This window comes from Schistocerca serialis, chromosome 9 (assembly GCF_023864345.2).
Source record: "Schistocerca serialis cubense isolate TAMUIC-IGC-003099 chromosome 9, iqSchSeri2.2, whole genome shotgun sequence".
In the NCBI taxonomy this organism is placed as follows: Eukaryota; Metazoa; Arthropoda; class Insecta; order Orthoptera; family Acrididae; genus Schistocerca; species Schistocerca serialis.
The window spans coordinates 275687343-275703550 of NC_064646.1; the positions used below are offsets into that span (position 1 = coordinate 275687343).

At 43.8% G+C, this 16208-nt stretch overlaps 2 protein-coding genes across 2 annotated transcripts in view; both read right to left on the reverse strand.

Annotated features, from left to right (window-relative positions):
- The window catches only part of LOC126418931 (calcium uptake protein 1 homolog, mitochondrial), a 538349-nt gene that overhangs the window by 297947 nt on the left and 224194 nt on the right, over window positions 1-16208 (reverse strand). The window lies entirely within an intron of this gene.
- The window catches only part of LOC126419537 (glutathione S-transferase 1-1-like), a 45586-nt gene that overhangs the window by 27266 nt on the left and 2112 nt on the right, over window positions 1-16208 (reverse strand). Inside the window, exon 2 of the mRNA XM_050086727.1 lies at window positions 441-462. Coding sequence (XP_049942684.1) covers window positions 441-462 — 22 coding nt within the window. The remainder of the gene's footprint in view (window positions 1-440; window positions 463-16208) is intronic.

Genomic DNA, 16208 nt, shown 5'->3' on the forward strand with positions numbered 1-16208 from the left:
AAGTTTCATCCACTGTGATGAGAAAATCCAAAGACCCCACAGGATCCTGGTAAAACTTGACAACATGGACTGTAAAGCAACCATTCATTCAAGCTTTTGGTCTGTATTGAAACATTGTGGAACCCATTTGGCTGAGAGCTTTCTCATATCCAAAATGTCACAAATAATATGACCTCCATATTCTCAGGATATTCCCAGGGTCTCTGCTATCTTTTTAGCCATTATCCTCTGGACATCCAGGATCACAGAATTAACAGCATCTACAGTTTCCAGAACTGTGACTTGAGTTGGCCTTCCAGGATGCTTATCCTCTTCACTTTTCAAATGCCCTGTTTTATAAGTAGCAACCCAATTCTTGATAGCAGAGTAAGAAGGGCAGTTGCTGCCCAATGTACCAGACATATCATCGTAAATTTGTTTGGCCATATCCCCTTTTAAACAAGATACTCAATCACAGCATGACTCCCTTTCACTGTGAATTCTCTATTTTTTTGCAACATATTTATTTCAAACCTGCACAGGAAGAGAGAGAGAGAGAGAGAGAGAGAGAGGGATAGTTACTGCTATGCAATTACTGTCACATGTAATGTAAAAAACAACATTTAACACAAAAACATCAGAATGATTCTATACCTATTTTAGCTAGGAAAAGCCAAAGACTTATCAGCAGCTACTCATAATCTCTGTGTGTTCTGAAAGTAAATCATCATCAGTGCACTCATTGCTGAGTGTCATGATCCCATGATCCAAGTGTCTCCATCTTGGGTAGTTACCCACTTTCTCTTCCATCATCCTGCTCTTCCCTTCAGTCTTGTGTTGTCAGTCTTTCCTTCCATAAGTATTTTTTCTAGACTTTCTGCATTTCTTCTCAGAGTATAGCCAAAGAACTGGAGAATATTTTGGTTCAATGAGAGGAAAGCCACCAGGAGTTTAAGTTACTTAATAGTGTACATATTAGTTCTTATTTTGTTCTGTTTTATATGCAGCATCCTGCACCAGCACCAAAGCTAAAATCTGTCAATATGCTGCTTGTCTTTGCCCTTGAGGGTACACGTTTCATATCCATAAAAAAAGACAGAAAAAAACAAGTATTTTGACAAGCTGGATCTTTGTAATGTTCCTTGTCACTGTCCTGCCAGATATCGGAGAACTTCTTCATAGCCCTCACCCTAGCATAATCAACCATCTTTATCATCATTACAATTTCCTGTATGGTAGGTGGCCGTTGCAAAACAGCTCGAAGAATGTCCAACATCCAAATTCTTTAACTAACCTGTAAGTTGAAGAGGAGCAGCAGCCTTTTCAGTAGTTGCAGGGGCAACAGTCTGGATGATTGATTGATCAGGCCTTGTAACATTAACCAAAATGGCCTTTCTGTGCTGGTACTGCGAACGGTTGAAAGCAAGAGGAAACTACAGCCATAGTTTTTCCTGAGGGCATGCAGCTTTACTGTATGGATAAATGATGATGGCGTCCTCTAGGGTAAAATATTCCGGAGTTAAAATAGTCCCCCATTCGGATCTATGGCGGGGACTACTCAAGAGAACATCATTATCAGGAACAAGAAAACTGGCGTTCTACGGATCGGAGAGTGGAATGTCAGATCCCTTAACCGGGCTGGTAGATTAGAAAATTTAAAAAGGGAAATGGATAGGTTAAAGTTAGATATAGTGGGAATTAGTGAAGTTCGATGGCAGGAGGAACAAGACTTTTCGTCAGGTGAATACAGGGTTATAAATACAAAATCAAATAGCGGTAATGCAGGAGTGGGTTTAATAATGAATAAAAAAATAGGAATGCGGGTAAGCTACTACAAACAGCATAGTGAACTCATTATTGTGGCCAAGATAGACACAAAGCCCACGCCTACTACAGTAGTACAAGTTTATATGCCAACTAGCACTGCAGATGATGAAGAAATTGATGAAATGTATGATGAGATAAAAGAAATTATTCAGGTAGTGAAGGGAGACGAAAATTTAATAGTCATGGGTGACTGGAATTCGAGAGTAGGAAAAGGGAGAGAAGGAAACATAGCAGGTGAATATGGATTGGGGTTAAGAAATGAAAGAGGAAGCTGCCTGGTAGAGTTTTGCACAGAACATTACTTAATCATAGCTAACACTTGGTTCAAGAATCATGAAAGAAGGTTGTATACATGGAAGAATCCTGGAGGTACTAGAAGGTATCAGATAGATCATATAATGGTAAGACAGAGATTTAGGAACCAGATTTTAAATTGTAAGACATTTCCAAGGGCAGATGTGGACTCTGACCACAATCTATTGGTTATGAACTGTAGATTAAAACTGAAGAAGCTGCAAAAAGGTGGGAATTTATGGATATGGGACCTGGATAAACTGACTAAACCAGAGGTTGTACAGAGTTTCAGGGAGAGCATAAGGGAACAATTGACAGGAATGGGGGAAAGAAGTACAGTAGAAGAAGAATGAGTAGCTCTGAGGGATGAAGTAGTGAAGGCAGCAGAGAATCAAGTAGGTAAAAAGACGAGGGCTAGTAGAACTCCTTGGGTAACATAAGAAATATTGAATTTAATTGATGAAAGGAGAAAATATAAAAATGCAGGAAATGAAGCAGGCAAAAAAGGAATACAGACGTCTCAAAAATGAGATCGACAGGAAGTGCAAAATGGCTAAGCAGGGATGGCTAGAGGACAAATGTAAGGATGTAGAGGCTTATCTCACTAGGGGTAAGATAGATACTGCCTACAGGAAAATTAAAGAGACCTTTGGAGAAAAGAGAACCACTTGCATGAATATCAAGAGCTCAGATGGAAACCCAGTTCTAAGCAAAGAAGGGAAAGCAGAAAGGTGGAAGGAATATATAGAGGGTCTATACACGGGCGATGTACTTGGGGACAATATTATGGAAATGGAAGAGGATGTAGATGAAGATGAAATGGGAGATAGGATACTGCGTGAAGAGTTCGACAGAGCACTGAAAGACCTGAGTCAAAACAAGGCCCCGGGAGTAGACAACATTCCATTAGAACTACTGATGGCCTTGGGAGAGTCAGTCCTGACAAAACTCTACCATCTGGTGAGCAAGATGTATGAGACAGGCAAAATACCTTCAGACTTCAAGAAGAATATAATAATTTCAATCCCAAAGAAAGCAGGTGTTGACAGATGTGAAAATTATCGAACTATCAGTTTAATAAGTCACGGCTGCAAAATACTAATGCGAGTTCTTTACAGATGAATGGAAAAACTGGTAGAAGCTGACCTCGAGGAAGATCAGTTTGGATTCCGTAGAAATATTGGAACATGTGAGGCAATACTGACCTTACGACTTATCTTAGAAGAAAGATTAAGGAAAGGCAAACCTACGTTTCTTGCATTTGTAGACTTAGAGAATGCTTTTGACAATGTTGACTGGAATACTCTCTTTCAAATTCTAAAGGTGGGTGGCAGGGGTAAAATACAGAGAGTAAAAGGCTATTTACAATTTGTACAGAAAGCAGATGGCAGTTATAAGAGTCGAGGGGTATGGAAGGGAAGCAGTGGTTGGGAAGGGAGTGAGACAGGGTTGTAGCCTCTCCCTGATGTTATTCAATCTGTATATTGAGCAAGCACTGAAGGAAACAAAAGAAAAGTTCGGAGTAGGTATTAAAATCCATGGAGAAGAAATAAAAACTTTGAGGTTTGCCAATGACATTGTAATTCTATCAGAGACAGCAAAGGACTTAGAAGAGCAGTTGAACGGAATGGACAGTGTCTTGAAAGGAGGATATAAGATGAACATCAACAAAAGCAAAACGAGGATAATGGAATGTAGTTGAATTAAGTCAGGTGATGCTGAGAGAATTAGATTAGGAAATGAGACACTTAAAGTAGTAAAGGAGTTTTGCTATTTGGGGAGCAAAACAACTGATGATGGTCGATGTAGAGAAGACATAAAATGTAGACTGGCAATGGCAAGGAAAGAATTTCTGAAGAAAAGAAATTTGTTAATATCGAGTATAGATTTAAGTGTCAGGAAGTCGTTTCTGAAAGTATTTGTATGGAGTGTAGCCATGTATGGAAGTGAAACGTGGATGATAAATAGTTTGGACAAGAAGAGAATAGAAGCTTTTGAAATGTGGTGCTACAGGAGAATGCTGAAGATTAGATGGGTAGATCACATAACTAATGATGAAGTATTGAATACAATTGGGGAGAAGATGAGTATGTGGCACAACTTGAAAAAAAAAAAGGGACCGGTTACTAGGACATGTTCTGAGGCATCAAGGGATCACAAATTTAGCATTGGAGGGCAGCGTGGAGGGTAAAAATCGTAGAGGGAGACAAAGAGATGAATACACTAAGCAGATTCAGAAGGATGTGGGTTGCAGCAAGTACTGGGAGATGAAGAAGCTTGCACAGGATAGGGTAGCATGGAGAGCTGCCCTCCATTTTGCCAGTAAGCACTGCCTATCATTTTTCTTCCCTGAAATCCGCAGTCTGACCCAGAGAGAAAGCCAATACCTCTGCAAATTTCTTGGAACAGGATCCTCCAGCCTCTGAATCCTGTAGCAATGCATCTTCGAAGGCTGGCTCTTGGCAGCCCTTTCCTTTGTTTCCTCCTCCCCATTCCCCTTTGTGACTCCTCTCCAATGGAATGTTTGTGGCATTATATCCAACAAGGAGGAATTATGGCTGCTCTTGGAATCACAGCATCTGGTTGTTTTCTGTCTCCAAGGAACAAAATCACATCTTCGCAACCACTTTGATCTCCCATGTTTCCTTCCAGTTTGCTTTGACCTTCCTCCCAATGACAGCATTCCATCTCATGGGGGTGTTATGCTGCTCATCCAGGATGATCTCCATAGCCAAACCATTTCACTGAACACTGACTGCAAACTGTTGCAGTCTGCATTTTCCTTTCTCGCTTCAACTTTTTTCTTTGAAATGTCTACATCCCTCTGTCATTCACTGTCACTAGGGCAGACTTCCTCCAGATTATTGGTAGACTTCCTCACCACTTTTTTGCCCCCTGGTGACTTTAACATGCACCATCCCCTCTGGGGCTCTTCAAGATCCTGTCTGAGAGGTGCCTTCTTGACTGACCTTTCTAATCAACTCAACCTCATCTGTCTTAACACTGGAGCTCCCACATTCTCTCCAGACTCCATGTACACTTATTCCAATCTGGACCTCTCATTCTGCCCTGCCCAGCTTGCCTATCATCTCAAGTGGCCCATTCTCTCTGACACGTACTCAAGTGGCCATTTGCTGTGTGCTCTCCATTTGCTGACTCCTACCACTCCTACGTACAAATCAAACCGACAGTTTTCTAAGGCCAACTAGGGCTTCACTCCTGTCTCGCGACCTTCAATGAACAACAAAATGGTTCAAATAGCTCTGAGCACTATGGGAGTTAACTTCTGAGGTCATCAGTCCCCTAGAACATAGAACTACTTATACCTAGCTAACCTAAGGACATCACACACATCCATGCCTGAGGCAGATTCGAACCTGCGACCGTAGCAGTCGCGTGGTTCCAGACTGTAGCACATAGAACCGCTTGGCCACACTGTCTGGCTCAATGAACAATATTCTCCCAGCATTCATGACTAGGTAGAGTACCTTATGAACATCATCCTTAATGCTGCGGAGCGTTCCATACCTGGCACTTCATCTTTACCGCCCCTTGTCCCGCTCCCCTGGTGGACTAAGGAGTTCCGTGATGTGATTTGCATGTGGAGATGTGCTCTCTGCATTTTTTACTGTCATCCTATGATAGCAAACTGTATTTGATATAAAGAGTTGCGTGGACAGTGTCATCACATTCTTTGGGATAACAAAAAAGCTAGCTGGATTTCATTTACTAATTCCTTTAACAGTTTCACTCTCTCTTCTATCATGTGGGGCAATCTACATTGGCTATCTGTGATCAAGTCCATTCTCTGATTTCTGGCCTGACCATAGCAGATAATGACATTGTGGACACTATTGCTTTCTCAAACACCTTAGACCGCTATTTTGCGGAGATTTCAAGCTCCACACACTAACACCTCACCTTCCTTCCTCAGAAACGTGTGCAAGGGGCTCAGGTGATACCATTCTCCTCCCAGAATCGTGAATGTACAAAGCTGCCTTTACTTTGAGGGAGTTAGTCATTGTCTCCTTCTTGTTGTACCTACAATAGAAGCACCTTTTTGCCACCATCCCTGACAATCAGACTCAACCAAAGACCAATGCTGAACCCTGCCTGACTCAGTTCACTAGTTCATCCAACTGTGATCCACCCCCACTGCCCCCTAAATGCTGCCATTAACTTTCCACATTTCTTAAACTCAAACCTTGCCTCATCATCAATCCCTAAATCCCTTGACATGCAAGCTAACCTTACACTGTTCTGAACCACAGAGATTACTTGGCAGAAGGACTCCACCAGCTGTCATTAAGCCATCTACAAATCCTGCCATAGTGAGCTCATTTGAGAAGTCCAGCAGGATCTTCAGTCTTTCCTCAAATTCTAAGGCCCATCCCAGGACCTCTCCCAGGAGTACATCTCTCTCCTCACTCCTACCAGTCCCCTCACTCCTTTTACACGCTCCTTAAAGTCCATACATGCAACCACCCAGGATGCCCCATGGCAGCTGGTTACTGTGCCCCAAATGAGAGAATTTCTTCAGCCTGTCATCCACAACCTACTCTCTTACATAAAAGATACCAACCATTCCCTCCACTGACTCTCCACAGATCCTGTTCCTTTACCACAAGCTGCCCTACTTGTCATTATTGATGCCACCTCTCTTTACACTAATGTCCCTAATGACCATTGCCCTGCTGCTGTTGAATATTACCTCACCCAGTGCCCAATGGATTCCAAACCTACAACTTCTTTCCTAGCCATGATCAACTACCATATATCATCACCCTAATTACTTTTACCTTGACGGCATCACCTACAATGAAATCCAGGGTACAGCAATGGACACCCATATGGCATCATCCTATGCCAACCTATTCATGGGCCATCTAGAGGAATCCTTTCTAACCACCCAGAACCCGAAACCCTCACATGGTTCAGATTCATTGATGACACCTTTGTGATCTGAATTGAGGGTACGGACACCATATCCACAGTCTTCCAGAACCTCAGTGCCTTCTCCCCAATATGCTTCACCTGGTCCTCTTTAACCCAACAAGCCACCTTCCTTGATGTTGATTTCTACCCCAAATATAGTTACATCAGTACCTCTGTCCATATCAAACCTACCAACCACCAGTAATACCTCCACTTCAACAACTTTCACCCATTCCATACCAAGATGCCCCTTCCATGCAGCCATGGTCATTGCATCTGCAGTGACAATCAGTCCCATTTGAAATACATTGTGGGTCTTACTGAGACCTTCACAGACCATAATTACCCTGACAAACTTGTAGAGAAACAGATCCCCCATGTCCAATGCTTTATATCTCCAGCCACCACCCCCACTTCCCAATGTACCACTGTCTGCCCATAGATAGTGGGCATTCCCATCATGACTCAGCACCACCCAGGACTGGAGCAACTAAATCACATTCTCCACCAGGGTTTCAACTAACTCTGAAATGAGGAATGTTCTACTCAGTATCCTTCCCACCCCTCCCACAGTGGTATTGTGTTGCCTACCGAACCTACACAATATCCTTGTACAACCCTACCCTGCTTCCAGACCCCTTGCCTCATGGCTCATATCCTTGTAATAGACGTAGATGCAAGACCTGTCACTTACATCCTCACACCAGCACCTATTCCAGTCTTGTCACAAGCATCACGTATCCTACCTGTACCTGTGAGATGAGTCACGTGATCGACAAGCTAAGCTGCAACCACTGTACTGAATTCCATCTGGGCAGGACAACCAACAAACTGTCTGTCTGCATGAATGGCCACCAACATACTGTGGTCAAGAAACAGCTGGACCACCCAGTTGCTAAGCACGTTGGCCAACCCAGTGTTCTCCATTTTAATGACTGCTTCACAGCCTACACCATCTGGATCCTTCATATCAACACCAACTTTCCTGAACTTCAAGGTGGAAACTCTCCCTGCAGTATATCCTATGTCCCTATAACCTTCCTGGCCTCAACTTTTGTTAGTATTGTCGTACACCCACCTATCCCATTCCTGTTCACACTCTGGCACTACACAGTCCTCTATTCCATCTGCATATCAGTTTTGTGACAAAGCTGCCTGATTTATGACTGTGGAAGACAACTAGAAAACCATTATGGAACTCAACCTCCAGGTATTGAATGTACCTCACAATCCACCAACCTATGAAGGAAGGGTCAGAGCAATGTCAAATGTTGATGTCACTTTACCAAATATGCAGCAGCATGCTGTGTGAAAGGCTGGAAGGATGCGAGTGGAATGACATTGAGTGACCACAATATCATACACTATACCATCACTGGAATGGAAATCCAAGACTCCACAGAAAACACACTTAAAAGGCCCAAATAAAAGCTCAAGAACACTAACTGGGAAGAACTAAGAAGAATTTTTCAGTGTCCAGGAAGTCCATCACTGGGTGATAACATAGACGTTAAAGCCCAAGAATTGACACTGGCTCTACATAGAGTGATGGAGTCATCGATAACTGTCAGCAGAGGTCTTCTAAAGGAGTACTTTGCATCTGGACCGAGATGCTGCATAAATTAAGATGCTAAACATGAAGAGTCAGGGAGCTATAACAGAACACCATAACCCAAGAAGAAAAAGTCCAAAGGTTGCATAGATACACATATGTCAAACAAGATTTTAAGGAATATTTGTGGAAAACAAAAAATGGAGTGATGGAAGCAATTTGTGGAGGCTAACTTAGAAATCGATCCCCGGGTGTACGATATAACATAGTCTGGGAGAAAGTACAATCTCCAACAGTCTCATCCATGCTCAGAAGGAATGATGGGCTGATATCAGAAAGTTGGGAAGTCAGCTGCCCTGCTAGGGGAAACACTACTTCCTGATGATGAAGAAGAAGGCAATAGCGTAAGTTACAGAAAATGTTGTGGGAAGAATATAGAAACAATAAACTTGTGTACCCCTTTGCACAAGAAAAAATTAGATAAATAATTTTAAGACTGAAAAAGTCAAAATTTCCAGGACCAGACAGCATCCCTGCTGAAGTAATACTAGTCTTATGTGACCAATTAGATAGTTACTTCTGTGATCTGACAATGAGTGTCTCTAGCAAGGAAGGGTCCCTACACCATGGAAGAATGCTGAAGTGGTAATGATTAGTAAAGGGAAAAATAAGGACCCAATGAAATCCGAATCCTACATACCAATTTGTCTTTTGAATGTTCTTGGCAAGATATTTGAAAAACTATCATACAAAAGATTACACTACGGGTCTAGAAGAGGCAAGTGAACTGAAGACGGAATTAATAAGTCAATTTCACTAGTGACAGGCACTCATTCTACGTGTGCTCTAGAGATAACCTACAATGGCCATCCTTCTTTGGTCGCCCTAGAGATTTGGAGTGTCCAGAAGCGCCGTATAATTGCCTGAGAGATTACTGCCACAGGTGATATGCTTCTTTAACATGCCCAGGAAAGAAAGTAACGATGTCAATAATAAAAGGCTGCCCACAGGATCAGTGTGCAGTCCAGAGTTTTGGGATGTAGCACTGGAGTCTACACTGCAGAAGTTACATGACAGCTGTAACATAAGTGGACTGGTGGCATTAGCAGATGACGTGCTGTTCGTTGTAAGTGGTGACTCTGCAAGAATCATAGAAGACAAATGTAATGCGGCCCTCCACGAACTTGGAGGCTGATGTTAAAGTGTTAAACTGTCGCTAGCACCACATAAAATAACGTAACTCTTGCTGAAATGGAACTTAATAAGAAACCCTAAAATAAAATTAAATGATGTAACGGCTAGGAGAAGCGCAGCAATGCGATATCTAGGGGTATTTCTGGATGAACGTTGTAACTTTGCACATCTTGTAGAAGAAGCAGGCAGAAAAGGTACAAACATGATGAATAAAATTATATCCATTGCAAATACGCAATTTCGGCTACCCTTGAAGACAGAGTATACCACCAGACCTGTATATGTTAGCATCAGTCATGGGGTATTGTGAGAGCGTTTGGGCTCATAGATTGCAGCTAGTGAAGCCAGCCTCAGTAGTGAGAATATTTGAATGAGGTGTGCTACTAAGATTAACGGCCGCCTACTGCAAAAGACGCTTTGTTAGTAATTCTGGGAATATGCCCACTGGACTTGGAAATTAGGAAAAGGGGAGTCTTCAACTGGCTAAAGAATGGTAATCAAATGGAAGTATGAAGGGTGCTTTGAACTGAGGCCAGTTCGAAAAAGGCAATTAAAGATTATGAATTACAACTGTGGCAGGGATGAATGGGACACTTCAGGCGCGGGCAGGAGAATTTAAAATTTCTCCCTAACTTCAGGGTGAGATTAAAAGCGATATTTCTTAATCCATAGAGTGTTTGATACATTACCTGACTGCCCATGGCCCTTAAGCCACGTATCTATCGAAAATCAGAAGACAAATGAATGATAGCTGTGCCTGCGCCAGTGTTGGGACACCGGAACACACACTGTGGAACTGCATTCTCTATGAAGATGCAAAGGGTATTAAGGATGTTGGATCCCATAGCAGCACCAAGGAGGGAGTCGACCTGATGCATCTTGGATGATATTGCAGCCGCAGTATCCAGGAAAGCCACGGAAGACTTCACGAGGTGTCCAACCACAAGTTATCATATTGCCATCCAGGCTAGACACATACTCTGCAGATAGAGGGAAGATAATTGATGTCGGCGACCACCGACTTAAATATTGTCCCAAGAATGAATACTGTATCATGGAAGTGTGGACTTTAAGAAGTAACAGTGATGGTGGTTTGCTTGCAGTAGTGGAAGCGGTGCTGACATGCTGCCTGAATCCCACGGAATCCGGCAGACTATGGTAGTTGACTGGCACAGTATGAAAGCAGATCCAGTAGTGGAGACAACCATCTATAAGCTAAATGCACCAAAATAAATGAACAAACAGAGAAAAAATTTTGTAGTCAGAACGAAATTTTCACTCTGCAGCCGCGAGTGCACAGATATGAGACTTCCTGGCAGATTAAAACTGTGTGCCGCATTGAGACTCGAACTTGGGACCTTTTCCTTTAGTGGGCAAGTACTCTACCAACTGAGCTATCCCAGCATGACTCACGACCCACCATCAGGCCTTCAATTCTGCCAGTACTTTGTCTCCTACCTTCCAAATTTCACAGAAGCTCTTCTGTGAACCTTGCAGAACTAGCACTTCTGGAAGAAAGGATATTGCGGAGCCATTGCTTAGCCAAAGCATTGGGGGGTGTTTCCAGACTGAAATTTTCACTCTGAAGCCGAGTGTGTGCTGATGTGAAACTTCCTGGCAGATTAAAACTGTCTGCCACACTGAGACTCAAACTCGGGACCTTTTCCTTTAGTGGGCAAGTACTCTACCAACTGACCTATCCAAGCACAACTCACGACCCATCATCAGAGCTCCAGCTCCGCCAGCACCTTGTCTCCTACCTTCCAAACTGCACAGAAGCTCTTCTGCAAACCTTGCACTCCCATAAGAAAGGATATTGCAGAGACACGGCTTAGCCACAGCCTGGAGGATGTTTCCTAATTGGAATTTTTACTCTGTAGCGGAGTGTGCACTGATATGAAACTTCCTGACAGATTGAAACTGTGAGCCAGACCGAAACTCGAACTCGGGACTTTGCCTTTCAGAGGGCAAGTGCTCTACCAATTGAGCTAGCCAAGCAAGTTTCATATCTGCACACACTCCACAGAAGAATGAAAATTTCATTCTGGAAACATCTCCCCTAGGCTATGATTAAGCCATGTGTACACAATATCCTTTCTTCCAGGAGTGCTAGTTCTGCAAGGTTCGCAGGAGAGCTTCTGTGAAGTTTCGAAGGTAGAAGACGAGGTACTGGCAGAACTGTAGCTGTGATGGCGGGTCGTGTGTCGTGCTTGGGTAGCTCGGTTGGTAGAGCACTTGTCTGCGAAAGGCAAAGGTCTTGAGTTTGAGTCTCGGTCTGACACACAGTTTTAATTTGCCAGGAAGTTTCAAATTCTGTAGTGCTTGTAGTAGATTAGTAACTAGGTAATTGGTTAAGGGTTTTAACATAGTTTTGTAGTAGTAGAAGTAGTATTTTTTAAACTAATTTGTTACCATCCAAGGAAATGTGATTTGTATGGCCTATTTTAGCTTTTCAGATAATAGGCTGTAATTATGAAGAATAAATAAATAACTAATGCACACCCACAGTCTTTTTACTTCTCTCCTTTCCCATCTGATGAAGCTCTGGCATACTTCTTTGGTTTTTACATATACAACTCCATACACAGTCAGCCTATCTGAAATTGGGCATGGACAGTGGTATGGTACCATTATTGATGTCCTGGGGTTACCCAGTGATCTCTGTAGTGGACACTCACACTTATGACATACACTGGAGTGGACTCTAGTAGTCATCACTGGTAGGAGTGGACATATAATTTTTGAAATACACTCCTGGAAATTGAAATAAGAACACCGTGAATTCATTGTCCCAGGAAGGGGAAACTTTATTGACACATTCCTGGGGTCAGATACATCACATGACCACACTGACAGAACCACAGGCACATAGACACAGGCAACAGAGCATGCACAATGTCGGCACTAGTACAGTGTATATCCACCTTTCGCAGCAATGCAGGCTGCTATTCTCCCATGGAGACGATCGTAGAGATGCTGGATGTAGTCCTGTGGAACGGCTTGCCATGCCATTTCCACCTGGCGCCTCAGTTGGACCAGCGTTCGTGCTGGACGTGCAGACCGCGTGAGACGACGCTTCATCCAGTCCCAAACATGCTCAATGGGGGACAGATCTGGAGATCTTGCTGGCCAGGGTAGTTGACTTACACCTTCTAGAGCACGTTGGGTGGCACGGGATACATGCGGACGTGCATTGTCCTGTTGGAACAGCAAGTTCCCTTGCCGGTCTAGGAATGGTAGAACGATGGGTTCGATGACGGTTTGGATGTACCGTGCACTATTCAGTGTCCCCTCGACGATCACCAGTGGTGTACGGCCAGTGTAGGAGATCGCTCCCCACACCATGATGCTGGGTGTTGGACCTGTGTGCCTCGGTCGTATGCAGTCCTGATTGTGGCGCTCACCTGCACGGCGCCAAACACGCATACGACCATCATTGGCACCAAGGCAGAAGCGACTCTCATCGCTGAAGACGACACGTCTCCATTCGTCCCTCCATTCACGCCTATCGCGACACCACTGGAGGCAGGCTGCACGATGTTGGGGCGTGAGCGGAAGACGGCCTAACGGCGTGCGGGACCGTAGCCCAGCTTCATGGAGACGGCTGCGAATGGTCCTCGCCGATACCCCAGGAGCAACAGTGTCCCTAATTTGCTGGGAAGTGGCGGTGCGGTCCCCTACGGCACTGCGTAGGATCCTACGGTCTTGGCGTGCATCCGTGCGTCGCTGCGGTCCGGTCCCAGGTCGACGGGCACGTGCACCTTCCGCCGACCACTGGCGACAACATCGATGTACTGTGGAGACCTCAAGCCCCACGTGTTGAGCAATTCGGCGGTACGTCCACCCGGCCTCCCGCATGCCCACTATACGCCCTCGCTCAAAGTCCGTCAACTGCACATACGGTTCACGTCCACGCTGTCGCGGCATGCTACCAGTGTTAAAGACTGCAATGGAGCTCCGTATGCCACGGCAAACTGGCTGACACTGACGGCGGCGGTGCACAAATGCTGCGCAGCTAGCGCCATTCGACGGCCAACACCGCGGTTCCTGGTGTGTCCGCTGTGCCGTGCGTGTGATCATTGCTTGTACAGCCCTCTCGCAGTGTCCGGAGCAAGTATGGTGGGTCTGACACACCGGTGTCAATGTGTTCTTTTTTCCATTTCCAGGAGTGTAGCAATCATACAAGAGCACTTCATGTGACACTGCAGTCAGCTCAGGGTGCACTAGCTAACTGATATTCGCTCACTATCTGAGCTCACCTTGGCCTAAGTAATCACCCAAGACTGCCACCATTGCCAACTAAACCTCCCAGTCAGCCCATCTCCTGACTCTATTTCCCAGACTTCCACATCTGCTCACCAGCAATCTTCTACTTTGTGCCCAGCTTGGTTTAGGTGTGACTTCTGCACACACCAACATCCACCATGACAAGACCACCACTGCCAATGGACTTTATGGCACTTATAGAGTCTGAGCCACTGCTAACAATTGTGAAAGTTGACACGTCGCTGGAGGAAGATATCCCTGAGGTCCTGCCATTGTCACTAGTTGTTAACGAGCCATTGGCTGGGATGCCCGTCTCCTCTGCTCCCTGCATAGTTGTTCATGAATCCAACCTAGGCACCCCTGTTCCTATGGATGAGTAAAACGAGAAGGTATTTAATATCATACCACTCCAATAATGTGGAGAGGAACACAGAGTATGACCACAATATTATCTGTATGGCTCTCAGTTCTGCCTTTGGCAACCAAACGTTTAGGAGACATGGCAGACATATCAAGCAGAGATGACTATTAGCCCTCTATGAGAAACAAGTACCATGCACAGTGGGTGATCTTACAGATCATATTTCACTACTGAAGCTATTGTTACACCAATTCTCAAATACAGATTTGACCTTGCTTTCTGTACCTGGACTTTGATTTGGATCACTGTGTAGTGTTGTGTAAGACAAATCTGATTTTCATTCATCAGAGCTGAGTTGGACTTGTGACAGTCATTTGTTATCAGTCAGAGAGAGAAGTCTGATTGTGGGATGTGGTTCAAGGCCACCCGCATGGCAGCCGGTGAGGCCGGCAGCAGAAGATGGTGAGCGTTTGGTCAGCGGTAGATCGCTCCACGTGGACCACTCAGATTCAAGCGGCTGGCTGTTCCATGACTTCACGAGGGTTTACCCCATTCCAGCACACGGCTTGAAGACAACGCTTAATCCACGTTTGCATTTACTGCACACAAACGCAAACTAGTACAACAAAGTACAATACGGGAAATGAAAGGGGAATTGAGATGAATCATCCGCAATGCTGATACGATTTATACGAATTTTACATCAAAAGATATTAAGTAAACAAGTCTGCAACATGTTTTGTTTATGTTTTGAATCAGTGTAGGTATAGAGTAAAGTGGGAGCTCGTTTTAAAGATCTTGTCGAAACGCGACAATTGACAGACATGTATAATTTGCAGCATTAATACATCACTGGTAAAACACCAATTATATTAATTTGCTGCTAATAATTAATTAAAACAAATAATACAAGACAGATACACAAACAACAAGGTAGTGTATGGTAGCGGGTGTCATTATACACATTTCAACATGATTCGTTTATGATATTTGCAATTAGTATGATGTGTTGCCCTTTTTATTAATAAATCTTGCATAGTTTTGGCCATTTTTGTTTAACCTTTGGATACATGTAAATTATGATCAGCATTCAGAAAGAGCGCTTAGAATCCGTGCAGAAGAATAGTATTGTTTAGTGGCACAAATCGGCAAAAACTATTTTCGCACTCTGCAAAGATAATTGCAAAATATTAAAACATTAATTCTGGTTAAACTATTGCAGCTACAAATTTCTGTAACATGTGTTTAGTGATGGGAATTTGAGGAGGCATATAATGGTGCAAACATAATTAAGATTGCTCTTCTATGTAAAATATTATGCAAAGAAGTGGTGGTCAATGGAAAGCAGTTAGGTGACGTAGCTTGAGGAATTTCGGATCGAGGGTATTTAATCGGAGCTGAGACAAACCTCCAGGTCAGAGCCCTGTGCACCCTGCACACCTTTGCTGACGTCGGACCTGTGTTGCTCGACGCGACAGTATGGTGACGCTTTTACGATTCCAGAAGTGTTGAACTTAGCTGAATTTTGCATGTGCAACCAAATGGGAGATATAATTATCACAAAGAATCTGGACTTAGGATATTTTCAATGTAGAGCACAGTAGGGACTGGGTTTTTTCATGTGTTGTGTCTTTTGGTGATTGTTTTTGTAAGCAAATGGGACTTTGCTCCAAAATCGTACCTGTGGGACTCTGTTTACATTCGATTGCTGAAGCACTACTGTAGGACTCTATTTTTGAGGATTTCGAATTGTGTTTTGGGATATCAACAGGACTTAGTTTCCACGTTAGACTCTAATTA